Raw genomic sequence first — 13,814 nt, forward strand, 5'->3', positions numbered from 1 at the left:
GGCCTTCGAATTCAGTTTGTTTAAGTGTCTTATGAGGCCTTCGAATTCAGTTTGTTTAAGTGTCTTCGAATTCAGTTTGTTTAAGTGTCTTATGAGCTAGGCCAATGAATTGTACTGTTAATACATATGAACTTGTTAATTTTATGTTTAAATAAACTATATGAACAAATACGAAATCTGTGTCTTGTAAACTTTTGAATACAAAGCCTACACAGTTCTTCTTCTTCTTCTTCTAATTACTACACTCCTTCATAACTTAGGCGCTGAATAAAAATGTATGGTGTTTTCACATCAAATTTGTACATGTGCCAAAACAATAAAATATTACATTAATATAACTTTGTACACTGGTCGATGTTTAAAAATTGAGGGCAGATATTAGAACAGGCACAGTGACATAAGACTGTGGCTGCTGTGTGTGCGACAGCCGGCAACATATGTTCCACTGACCTACTGTTCTACTTATAAGAATCTTTGGATGTGTCTGAAGCTGTATATGTTACCATGTCCATACCGTGTTCTTGAATCAGATAATATAAATTCTTTTCCGTATATATAGCTACTACATGGTGGACAATTTTAAAGAGCATTATTAGACGGGCTCTAGTTCTTCTTATCTCTAATAATGGCCAATTCAAATTTGTTATCATATCAGAAACTGAGCTTGTATTATGATAGAGATTGTGACAAATCTAGCAGCCCTTCTCTGAACTTTTTCAATTTGATCTATCTGGCTTTTAGTGTGTTCCTAAATGAAAAAAAAAAAGATCAGAATTATCATGCACGTTGTACTAATCTCTTTCACATTTCACATTGTAGCAATCTCTTTCATATTTATTTACGTAACAATTTGTGGTCATCAAAATGAAGGGTGCTTTAACTGTAAAAATTATATATCATTCACCGGTAATCTTTGTGTTCCGAGTGACATGCATATTTCTCGCATTCAACTCAAGTCTTATTTGGAGACGAATACGGAAGAAAAAAAAACAGACATGTAGGCCAGTTTCAAATAATTTGTTTCGCTGTTGTCCATCGCAGTGTTTTTTGTCTACATAGGCCTATATTACTTAATCTTTTGCATTCATATACATCTTATGATTATCATAACAATTAAGATACAGCCTTTTTAACCTCATTTTGATTGCGTGGATTTTTATACCAACTCTTGAAGGGTTTAGGATAAGTTTTGTCCACCATTACCCTTCACCTTACGTGACCTTTCTTCTTCACAGGTTGTAAATATCTATACATATAGTTAATTTTCTGATAATGATGCACCGACTTAAAATAATAATAATGAAAACATTTCCATTGTATTGCATTGCAATGTGCTTGTATTGTGTTGTACTATTAGTCAAAACTTAAAACGGTTCATTATTTTGACTATACTGAAATGTTTCCGCCTGGTTCGAGACCGAGCCATACATTGGCGTGTAGGTGTAGGTCATAGCTACAATTTGAGACCAAGACTGATTACCAGGGTAGCCCTAGATACATGTAGGTATTGATTTATTTATGCGCGCGTGGTACTTACACTCAACAGGTATGGATAATTTCGGCAGGAAATAAGGTCTTTTTTTATTGGTGTAAATTAAACAATGAAATCAGCTTAAAGAATGATACGCATTTATTGGATGTCTTAAAATCAAGGAATTTCCTTACAGAACTTTTTTAATGAAAAGCACAGACTTTTTTTTTCAAACCACTTTTATTTGTTTTAACGAGTTCTACCAGAATTGCGAGACACAATGCAGGTACATGGCGGCATCACGGAGCGCTTCTGGCGTATAATAGTGGAGAAGTCGCTGTTTCCAGATTCCCCAGGAGTCAGCGTCAACCAGCTTCGGTATTGGTCGGTTCAACAGGGTGATAGGTGTCCCTGTTTTGTAATGGTTAGCTACCCAGGCAACAGCATCCTGAATAAAAAAAGCAAAGGACGTACTAATATATGAAACAGAAAACAGCACAATGCTTGTCTCGAGTTGTGGATTGCGTACATCAGTTTGCCAGGGACACGAAGCAACACTAGCCCGATACAAAGTTCCTTGCTAACAGTGAAGTTACAATTCGAGCATTTCTCAGCTTACGCTTGGTTGTCAGGTGTTGACCTGCATATAACATCATATTTAGCTAAGCCAAAAAGTTGTATTTAACCATTACTCTGCTAAATTTCTATAATGAACTTGTGCATCTTCCAATCTGGACAGTACTATTAACTGTTAAAGGGGTGCTTACCAAACAGATACTGGCTGAATAGCGAACAGTGCAAATCATAATCAGACTGCACGGGTGTGCAGGCTGGTCATGATCTACACTGGTCACAAAGGCACACCCTAACCCTAACCTTGTCCGGCATGGTAATGGTTAACTGCCAAAAGTTAAAATACACATTGGAAATGAATCTAGAAACCCAGCTCCAGAGCTATGTAGTCATTTTTACAGGTGGTTTTAGCAAATGTTAGATTCAACCATGACGAAACATGCACTCAAATCAATGTAAGTAAAATTTGTGCGGGTACAGATGATTTTTACCTTTATTCCATTAAATTCAACGGAGGCGAGACACGTGCACATCTCGTCGCTGGGTTTATTCTCTTGTACCTGTTCCCATGCGGTATCTTTAATCTTGTACCAGAGATCCCACATATGGAACACGTGGGCAACCCGTTCTACTGGTGACCAATGTGGACCTGAAAAATGCATATGTCTAAGTTTAAACACTTTCCAATATCAGAATTCCATCAAATACACTGTGACGCCGCTGGAGTATATAGTTTCGAAGAAACAGCATGTATACACGCACGTTTTGCCCATGAGCTGAACATTGTTAGTTCTGAGCAAAGGGGTCCGACACGTGTGGGTCACCTTAATATGGCATAATAAATAGTCCTAAGGCACTGGGGGCAAAAAAAAATTCATCAAATGAAAACCTTATTGTCAGCAGTGGTGTATTTCTACAAGAAAAATCTTAGATTTTAACGTATAAAAGTGTAAAATAGTGAAATATTAAGATACTTTAAAACGATTCACTCACAATTTGTTTGCGATGAAGGGTAGTGAGAGGAGATTTCTGTCAAAAAATGTATTTCGAATTGACCATTGCTATAAAGTATTTACAGTTGTTATTTTGCACTGTATCCGAACACGTTCAGTACGAGAATAATGATCCAAAAGTTTTACTTTTGAAGTAATGACATGCGGTTTTTGCATATTTTAGCAGCGGTTTCGTGTATTTTGTTATTTTTAGCAGCGTTTTTAAATCCGCATTAATATAATTATTTTGTTATTTTTAGCAGCGGTTTCCGCATAATTATATTTTGTTATTTTTAGCAGCGTTTTCCGCATTAATCAGAAATTGTCTATTTTTAGCAGCGTTTTCCGCATTAATCAGTAATTGTCTATTTTTAGCAGCGTTTTCCGCATAGATTTGTATTGTTATTTTTTAGCACCGTTTTCCACATAAATGTATTTTGTGTTATTTTAGCACTGTTTTCAGCATAAATATGTTTTGTTCTTACTTATAAACGCCAGAAACCTGGTATACATTTTAGATCAATTCCCGGGCGAAGGCATATATTTAAAATTTTACCCATTTGCGAACGACTATCTTTTAAGTGTTGAGTATCCCGGATAATGCTATCTTACAGCTAATAATGTTACTTTAACAAAGCGAAATCTGTTCTTCATTATACAAAAATAAAGGAATGCAAAGCTTGAAAAGAAATTCTGTACTCACCAAGTCCGTCTTTGGAGTTTCCTAGAGTTGACAGAATTTTGTCAATGATATTCATGGTTAAAGTGGTGAAGTCGTGTTCCACGGGGTCTTCTGGCGCATGGTCCAGCACAGCTATAGCCTGGCTTAGATCCTGGTTCACCGTCGGGACGAAGTTCTTCGCTGATGCTCTGTCATTGAATAGTTTAAGTCCTCTCACTGTCATGGAATGTATAGCATGGGCAATTGTTTCGTTATACCGAGACGTAAGACCTGAGTACGGAAACGTTTTGGAACAGTCTAACGTCGCACGCGAGACCGCGGCTACCGCTAGAAGCAACGTTAGATAGAACGTTAGCATTTTAATAGGATCTAATCGAATTAAACTATTCCTTACAATTGAATGAAGTTTTATACAGGACCTTATCTATTGACCCTTTTGCTGAATTGTTCCATATTTTACACCTTTATTTTTCAACACCTGTCAAGCTGATTAGATTATTATTTTCAAAATTAGAACATAAAGTTCATATGGAAATAGTTTGCCAGTGTTCAAGATATAAATATGTTCAAGGACAGTTCATTTTCTTCATTCGTTTTCGTTTACGGGACATACTTCTTTCGAAATATAGAAAGTAGTGTCATCTGGTAAAACGGTAAAAAGTGCGAATCGGTGAGTTCTATGAAAAGCATGTGTTCATTTATAATACAATCATTCGTGCAGTCTGTAAAATATATGTTGCGTTAGTGGCGCAGTAAAAAGTTGAGAGAAAAAATTTAGCCCCCCTTTTTATCATACTAAGTGTATTGAAATATCAACCTTAATATTCCATGCAGAATGATGTTTTCTATTTTGAAACTTTTGATATTGGTATGAATATATCTACATCATTTGTTATATAGATGTATTGAACTAGAAGCAATCGTTTGTCTACTTTCAACTTGTTGTTTGTTTTTATAAGATACATTCTCAGAACTTTATATGACAGGCATACGCAGTTCCGCCTTTCACGTTGAATGTAAGTTAAGTGTAAGGTTAGCATGCCTCTAACTTAAGTTTAACTCCCGAATTTCCTTTACAAAGGTAACTGACCTTTCCAAGGCGACGTGACCCCTTTTTCAACATGCGTTGTGCCCGTATAGGTCTTTATTATATACCTATATACATTCTGTCAAAAATACGGCTTGTTTTTCGCAAGTAAATACGAACGTATTAATTGTACCTTTTGCATTGCATGTTGCCGGACTACTTCCATTAATCAATATTCATGACATGACCAAGTTCTGTAAATATGGCATACAAAATTCCCTTTTCAGAGGAATAATCAGTCTTCATTTGCTAAAAAATAAATAAAAAAGCTGGGAGAATATGATAAAAGTGACATTATAACAGTAGCTTGATCTGGGTTATTGTACTCTGCTCTCGTGGATTTTGCCAGACAGATTACACTCAACGCTTATGTGCCACGTGTAAACCGGCCCGGAAAACAAATCCACTTGAGCCGAATACAACATCCCAGATCAAACTACTGTTATAATAACCCAGTTATATACTATGTATGTTGACTTGTATATCTCGGCATGTTGCTAACCCCGACCGCCCGCCCACATACCGCGCGCCTTACAACCATATGCTTAGTAACACACGAATACATCTCTGGTATATGACAACATTAGACCACGTTTTGCTCAACTTAGTCGGATATTTAGCAACACAAAAAAATAGGTCGCTATAATTGTTCCTTCTCTTAAGAAGGAACACTTAGGGTGGGTAAGTCACACTTGACTGAGCTATGACCTCGGAAGCTGTTGTCGTTACAAGGTGGCCAATCAAACTCCGTGACCTTAGAAATAACCTCTGACGTTAAAATTGTTCTTTCCTTATTGAGGCGACTCTCTGACTGCACGCGCTCCGTGGATTACATATAACTAAACCCGAGGATGATTGACTGAGTCTTTTATTGCCTTTATTCTTGAAGAGCATAACATGTGTACAAACAGGTAGACATATATCAGCAAATTTACATGTAAATAACTGAATATTATCGTTACCTTCGAATGCATGGTCAATATGTGAAAATAAACCCCATTGCGACCCTCTTATTATGCGCATCAAATTCACGCACCGTGATCATGATTGAAAACTAAAGTTACATTGGTCTTCTGTGAAGTGTCAATATGTTTACACAATAACTAATTAAACCGTAGAAGTGAAATACGTACACTGGTTTCTCTCAACCCACCGGAAGCATAAGTGAAAACGAGCTGTGGTGTCCAACCAACCACTTCAAAGAGACTCGGCTCTGCAGATACATTGTCAAACAATGTTTAAAAGTAGTTCCGCGCCGAGAGTACATTACATCACATTGTGAAAAAGTAGTCCCCCTCCTGGAGTACATCGCAATGTCTAAAAGTAGGCCCGCGCCGAGAGTACATCAATGTCAAAAAAGTAGTCACACTCCATGTCAAAAAGTAGCCCTGCTCCGTAACTCTGTCTACCTATCTGTGGTACGGGTACTCCGTTAGTTTAAGTTCAAACATAATATTAGGCAAAATAGTTGACCCACAAGTTCTTGCCATATAAGCAACGGGTCTTCCCTAAAATACCTCCGTTATTGGGTCGTTTGTAAATTTCTATCCATCAAAAGGTCAAGATAGCTGCATAAATTGGCGTGGTCAGACTAGATACATGTATGAAGTACACTATTTTCTCTTTTATGTCAGGTTTTTACTGCGTGACTAACACAGAAAAGAGCTTTTCTGTACAATGTATACATTTTACAGACTACTTTATAAATCGATCAGAGACCTCGAACAGTGCGCAGTTATAATCAATGACTGGATGAATAGAACAAACTGAAAATGAACACTTCAAAAACCTCAATTGAACAAATGTTTTACAAATTCGATTAACATTGCGGGTGATGATATCAAACGTCAAAGCTGGTGAATTTCTTGACGAAACCTTGAACTTTAAATATCATGTAAATCGCAAATGCCGTACAGCCATGTTGAATTACCTACGAATTAAGAACATCCGAAAATATTTAACAAAAAGCAGCCATTGAAATTTTAGTTTTGACCCTAGTTATTTCACATCTGGATTACTGCAATGTCATTCTGTATGGTGTAGCTAAGGGTGAAGTGCGTAAGGTGCAATGTATTCAAATATGTGCAAAAACTTGTCTTTAACAGGAGGAAATTTGACAGTTCCAAACAAGTATGGTATTACTTACATTGGTTGCCGGTGAAAGCAAAGATTGAGTTTAAGATACTTTCTTTCATGTATAGCTGTCACATTGGCAGATCACCTATGTATTTAACAGAATTGCTTACAGAGTATGTTCCTAGTAGACAAGGTTTGAGATCGTCAGAAAATTCTGAATGTCGTTATGATGTTCCATACAACAAGTGCAAAACATTTAATGATAGAAGTTACTATTGGTCCAAAACTGTGGAATGAACTGCCGTTAGAACTACGGAAAAGTAAATCACTTAATACATTCAAAAAAAGTCTTAAGACACTGTATTTCAGAGACTTCATGACATTGTTTTAAATTTTTTGATAATTGTTTTGTATGCGATAACAGCAGGTGATAGTTTTTAAATTTTTGTAAAAGTTTTTTACATTTCAACACTTACATTTTCAAGGTTTGTTAAATTAAATGTACTTGCTGGTACAGGCTCTGTGGGTAGGGTAGTGTGTAGTATATCTTTTTTAAAAAATAATAAGTGATGTAAGGCTTTAAGCACTGGAATTCGGCAATATGGGTAAAATGGCCTTAGGGGGCAGGGTGCGGTCATGACTCTTTAAATAAAGTTATTATCATTGTCATCATCATCATTATTATTATGTTATTATTATTCGATTATTATTATTATTATTATTATTATTATTATTAGTAGTAGTAGTAGTAGTAGTAGTATGTATAGCGCCATTGAATATGATGTCATTGTATAAAAAGAGGCGTTTAATCAAATTAATCAGTTTCAGTTTCAGTTTCAGTTTCAGATACTGCACGTAACTCATTTTCTTATTTACTTTTGAAACATATAAAAGTACTTTCTAAATTACTAGCGGGTACCTTTGTGATACAAACGCTAACCGCGAGTGAAAACCTCCTGTGGTAAACCTGGGTTTTGGCTCAGAAATATTTTGCTTTTTGTAAATATCTAAATAAATAGTTTTAGTTACCATGTTCTTTTACCGTACATTAAAGAATACATTATGACAGAGCTTTGCTGAAAGTTTGACCCTTATTGAGTAAATATTGGTCGAGCTATTTCCAAAAATATACCTTAAAGACTCCCGACTTCGAGAAAGTTTATCAGCAGAAACCATTAAATGCTCCTAAATACATATTTTATATTTTGCCATGGTATATTCACTTTCAATATATGGTAAATATATGTCTTAATATTTGTGTAAAGTTTGAGGACATGACATTATGTAGCTTTAAAGTAATTATGAAAAATCTACTTTGCTTACATTTTTGCTAGTCCACTTCTTACAGACTAGAGCTGACCAATGAAAATATTTATTAACAATATTTAGAGATATTGTTCAGGTCTGAAACTTTACTGTCATGTCAATGATATTAATTTTTAGTTATGTGAAATTTTGTAGATTTTTTTAGAATCCTTGTTCTGTTGTAATCCTTTAAAAATGGCCCTTAGATGTGAAGACTGATTTTGGCAGCCATATTGGATATCTTTGGGAGAATTGTGTGTCCACTCTTTGACACTTGATTTAAGTGCTTTTAAAGCATTATTTGTAATTTGAAATATACTGATAAGGTGCAGTTTTCTTCTAGTTTGTGTTTATGTAATTGGTTTTTGATGACATTTATTCTGTTTCTTGCATTTGGTGAGAAAAGTTTTACATATTTGGGAAAATGTCATTGACCAATCAGATTGCAGCATTTTTGGTGCTTCTCTATAAATATGGGCTTATCAGTTATTTCTTGGCTCTTCTAGTTTACACTTTTGGATTAAACACTTCACTTTGTTTGGAAAATATTGGAAATTTGGAGCCAATTTTAGGAACTTTGGACTTATTTTTATTGGGGAATAACTAGAAATTTGGAGTTTAATTTATTTGCTTAAGAAAATTACTGGAATTTACATACATTAATTTTATTTGGACTTTTCTGATAATTTTGACATATTTTTAAAGGAACTAAATTGCATAATAGGTGTATATAGTAATTGTAGAAGCTTATTTGTAGACATAATTTAGATCTTTGTAGTTGTAAATGTGTGGTTATGAGAGTACTTTTGATTTAACAGATTTATAAAATTGGACTTACTCTTGTGTTTTCATTTAATTCTACATGTGTTGATTTTCTCCAATTTATAATCTAAGTGGTGTTATAATAATTAAACTTATTATTACAGCACTTGGCATTATATTAACTTTAAAATAGCCCAGAAAGTGGCTTTATAAGGAATCTGGCTTTTCCTTAAATTAATTAAGCCAGTGGTGTCGGTCATCCTGAACGTTTACCCCCAAAACTCGAGCAATAAGAACATTGCCAACAACCACATTTTAGGTCCTCCTTGAACAATTTAACCCCGGGACTGGGGTTTACGACAAAATTGGCGTCAGAAGCGGGGATTTCATACAGGAATATTATTTGGAAATAATTTATACTGCAGGAATCATTTTTAAGAATCGGACCTCAGCAGTTCAACAGGACCTCTGGATTATACTCTTATCTTTGAAACATAGGTGATAGTAGGGAAGACCTGTATTATACACTAGGCTTTCTTCTATCGCCTATTGCATCACAACTCCTTCTTTCTTGTGGTGATAGTGTGAAAGGCCTGTGAATGAACTAGGCTTTCCTCTATTGCTATACAAAGCTTCAGTTGGGTGATTGGGCCTGTGATTATTAAATCAGGTCATTCACTTTTTCTGAATTTCCAAACCCTATCATATAGTTAAGTGCAGGGGAGCACGGCATCGGTGCGCCTGCCACAATTTTTCAAACTTAGTGTTAAGTGCAGGGGAGCACGGCATCGGTGCGCCTGCTACATTTTTTAAACCTTAGAGTTAAGGGCAGGGGAGCACAGCATCTGTGCGCCTGCTACAATTTTTCCTAACTTTAGTTGTAAATGCAGTTGAGCCTTTAGTCTTTGCTCCTGCAACATTTTTTCCTAACCTTAGTGTTAAGAGCAGGGGAGCACGGCATCGGTGCGCCTGCTACATTTTTTAATCTTAGGGTTAAGGGCAGGGGAGCACGGCATCGGTGCGCCTGCCACATACTTTAAACCTTAGAGTTAAGAGCAGGGGAGCACGGCATCGGTGCGCCTGCTCCATTTTCAAACTTTGTTAGATGCAGGGGAGCACGGCATAGGTGCGCCTGCAACATTTTTTAAACCTTAAGAGTTAAGGGCAGGGGAGCACGGCATCGGTGCACCTATATTTCTTTCATAACTTTTGTTGTAGATGCAGTTGAGCTCTTAGTCTTTGCTCCTGCAACATTTTTTCCTAACTTTAGTGTTAAGAGCAGGGGAGCACGTTATCAGTGCACCTGCGATCATTACTAACCTAGTGTTAAGTGCAGGGGAGCACGGCATCGGTGCGCCTGCTACATTTTCTTTAAACCTTAGAGTTAAGTGCAGGGGAGCACAGCATCGGTGCGCCTGCTACATTTTTCCATGTATTTTACTAAGTTAAATGTTATAATTAATCCCACAGATGCTCTTTCTTCAGCTTTCTAAAGTGGATTATCATAATTGTGGGATACTTACATCGAAAGAGGATTTAAAACCCAAATTTTGTGACAAAGGCTAAAAATCTGTATCTAATGTACAGAAAAGCTATATATCATTTAATGGAGTAGACAAAGTGATTCATGAAAGTATGTAATAAAGTGATTTAAAGTTGATTCTAGAATGGATTTTAACAGTTATTCTGGGATGTTATGATGAAACTGATACCAGTGTAGGAAATTGTGACTTAAGATAGGAATCACACTCCAGAATATTTCCACAATTCTGAGACAAGTAATAAAAAGTTAAGGCTTTGGAGTAGAATCTGTAGACATGGTGATTCTAAAATGGATTTAATAAGTGATGTTGGGATGGATTCTAGAATGAATACTGACTTTAATTCTAGAATGCATGTAGGAATTAATTCCAAAATGAGAAATTGTGACCAAGATTGGAATCACACTCCAAGCTACCTGAACCAGTATGAAGGAGATTTTTATGAACCCAGATACAGACTACCTACCTACAATGGGAAGCAAGGTTATTTTGAGGCTTTCTTATGGCAGCTACAACGGTTTTCTAAATACTATGTATGGACAGATGAACAATATAGATTACAGTTAATCTTGGCCTTGAAAGGTGATGCTGTGAAATTTGCCTCTACCTTATCCCCAGATACACGTGAAAACACACAGACACTCGTTGAGGCTCTAACAACTCGATTTGGGCAGAGTGCGGTGCCAGAAATCCATAGGATTAATTTGTACAGTATTCAAAAACACCCTTCTGAGACACTTCAACAATACAGTGCAAGGGTAAATCAGCTTATGGCAAGGGCATATCCAGGGATGATTGGATTTCAAATATACAAACAACTTGCTGTGGAACACTTTCTAAGAGGACTTCCAGACCAAAGACTGGCTTACGATGTCCTTACAAAGAAACCTAGGGACATTTATCAAGCTGTAGAGATGATTACATGGTTTGAGACCTGTAAGAAAATGCAACTCGTTTCATGGGGAAAAGTACTCATGTTGGGTGCCAGGGAGAGGACTTTATGACGGAGTACAATCAATGCAAAAGTGTGTTATCAACATTTTGCACAGACTTAACAACTTCCCTTTCAAGAATCGAGGAAAGTGAAAAGAACAAAACTTCAAGCTCAAGCATACCAACAATGAAGTATAGGTCACCATCTAATAAGGATCGTGACAAGCAGAGGAGACAACTTTTGGCCAACTCATCAAAAAGACTTTGTGACTATAAATGTTAATTTAACATGTTTCCATCTATATTTGACTATTTCATTATAGCCATATATGATGAATTTTGCTGAAGACAGTGACTTCTTTTGTAAATATCTGTAAATATAAACTTGATGCTATAGGACCAGAATTGCAGAACTGTGCTGTCTATTCAAATGTGTGCTATTTAGACAGCTAAGACAATGTAACATTTTATATGATGTTTCCTTGTAAGAAAAACATCAATAGATTTGATGGCTGGAATCCGTAAACTTCCAAGAAGAGTAATAGATGACTTTGAGAACTATTGATCGTGAAGTGGCGGACATCAGAAGTTTAATTTTGTGTTGAAAATTGAACCGAACTTTTCAGATCAATCAGACTAATTAACTTGTAAGACTCTTTATAAGTTCATCTATGGTTTTATAGGACTTTGAACTTTATTGAGTATTTTGTGCTATTTCTATTGTGATGGATTGGGTGTGTCAATTTTTAAAGACTGTCTAGCCGACTGTTATTAACTTTCTTGTTAATGAGTTTGTAGGTTTTGCTGGGATTTGTTGAGAAGACCGCCTGCCTGCTGATTCTGGATTTAGCATGGTACCGTTCAAAGGAATTGAGCTAGGATTTACCATTGCACCGTTCACTGGTGGACTGGATTACTTCTGATTTGTATGAAAGGCTATTTTGAGTATTTCTATCTTACATTCATAGTGTATCCAACAGTTATATACTGTGTAAAATATAAATACTTTTGATGCAATATGGTTAGAGATGTGATTCTTAAAGATATTACTGTTTGGTATTTTTGATGTCACTTAAATTAATGCATTCAAAAGTTATGCATTTCTGTGTATGTCAAGTTGTGACTGTTCATTCAATATTTAAATTGCCAGGTCGAACACTTACCTGTCTCTATATTGTTTGAAGTTTGTCAGTAGATTGGTAATACTTTGCAAGTCTGCAGGTGCTCATTATGTTACATATGGTGAAAGTACATTTATACCTGATTATGTTCAATTGTTCATTATTTTGGTTTGAGATTTAATTAAATATTATTGTAAAAAGAAAAATAAATACAAATTATTCAGTACAAGTGCATTTTACGGAGTCATGGCAATGGTGCCATTTGTTTTGTGAAATACTGGAATAAAGAGTAAGAATTATTTTATTTTATTTTATTTTTATTTTGATATAGAACTGAACCAGCTGATAGCATATTGCTAATATTTGTGTGATGTTGATTATTGCTAGTTTCATGCAATTTTAATTAATATTGTATTTTTGCCAAAACCTCAGTATTACATAAATGTTGTTATGTGACATTCCGAGGCCGGAATGGAATGCATTTTGGTCAAATGCATTCTTTCCAAAGGGGGGAGCTGTGTGGTAAACCTGGGTTTTGGCTCAGAAATATTTTGCTTTTTGTAAATATCTAAATAAATAGTTTTAGTTACCATGTTCTTTTACCGTACATTAAAGAATACATTATGACAGAGCTTTGCTGAAAGTTTGACCCTTATTGAGTAAATATTGGTCGAGCTATTTCCAAAAATATACCTTAAAGACTCCCGACTTCGAGAAAGTTTATCAGCAGAAACCATTAAATGCTCCTAAATACATATTTTATATTTTGCCATGGTATATTCACTTTCAATATATGGTAAATATATGTCTTAATATTTGTGTAAAGTTTGAGGACATGACATTATGTAGCTTTAAAGTAATTATGAAAAATCTACTTTGCTTACATTTTTGCTAGTCCACTTCTTACAGACTAGAGCTGACCAATGAAAATATTTATTAACAATATTTAGAGATATTGTTCAGGTCTGAAACTTTACTGTCATGTCAATGATATTAATTTTTAGTTATGTGAAATTTTGTAGATTTTTTTAGAATCCTTGTTCTGTTGTAATCCTTTAAAAATGGCCCTTAGATGTGAAGACTGATTTTGGCAGCCATATTGGATATCTTTGGGAGAATTGTGTGTCCACTCTTTGACACTTGATTTAAGTGCTTTTAAAGCATTATTTGTAATTTGAAATATACTGATAAGGTGCAGTTTTTCTTCTAGTTTGTGTTTATGTAATTGGTTTTTGATGACATTTATTCTGTTTCTTGCATTTGGTGAGAAA

General features: G+C 35.4%; 1 protein-coding gene across 1 annotated transcript; it reads right to left on the reverse strand.

Annotated features, from left to right (window-relative positions):
* Positions 1 to 1,612: 1,612 nt before the first annotated feature.
* Positions 1,613 to 4,167, reverse strand: LOC123529593 (uncharacterized). Its single transcript, XM_045309978.2, has 3 exons — positions 3,740 to 4,167; positions 2,536 to 2,693; positions 1,613 to 1,919 (listed from the first exon to the last, which is right to left on the reverse strand). The coding sequence occupies exons 1-3, from the start codon at positions 4,074 to 4,076 to the stop codon at positions 1,731 to 1,733; spliced, it is 684 nt and encodes a 227-aa protein (XP_045165913.1). The 5' UTR covers positions 4,077 to 4,167; the 3' UTR covers positions 1,613 to 1,730.
* Between the last annotated feature and the right edge of the window lie 9,647 nt (positions 4,168 to 13,814).

Source organism: Mercenaria mercenaria, chromosome 13, assembly GCF_021730395.1.
Source record: "Mercenaria mercenaria strain notata chromosome 13, MADL_Memer_1, whole genome shotgun sequence".
NCBI classification, from domain to species: Eukaryota; Metazoa; Mollusca; class Bivalvia; order Venerida; family Veneridae; genus Mercenaria; species Mercenaria mercenaria.

Excerpts from the sequence above, each read along its gene's own strand:
- LOC123529593 (XM_045309978.2), bottom strand. The coding sequence starts at position 4,076 with ATGCTAACGTTCTATCTAACGTTGCTTCTAGCGGTAGCCGCGGTCTCG. Across the intron at positions 2,694-3,739 it reads AAACTCCAAAGACGGACTTG|GTCCACATTGGTCACCAGTA; the intron begins GTGAGTACAGAA and ends TGCATTTTTCAG. Across the intron at positions 1,920-2,535 it reads TTGAATTTAATGGAATAAAG|GATGCTGTTGCCTGGGTAGC; the intron begins GTAAAAATCATC and ends TTTTTTATTCAG.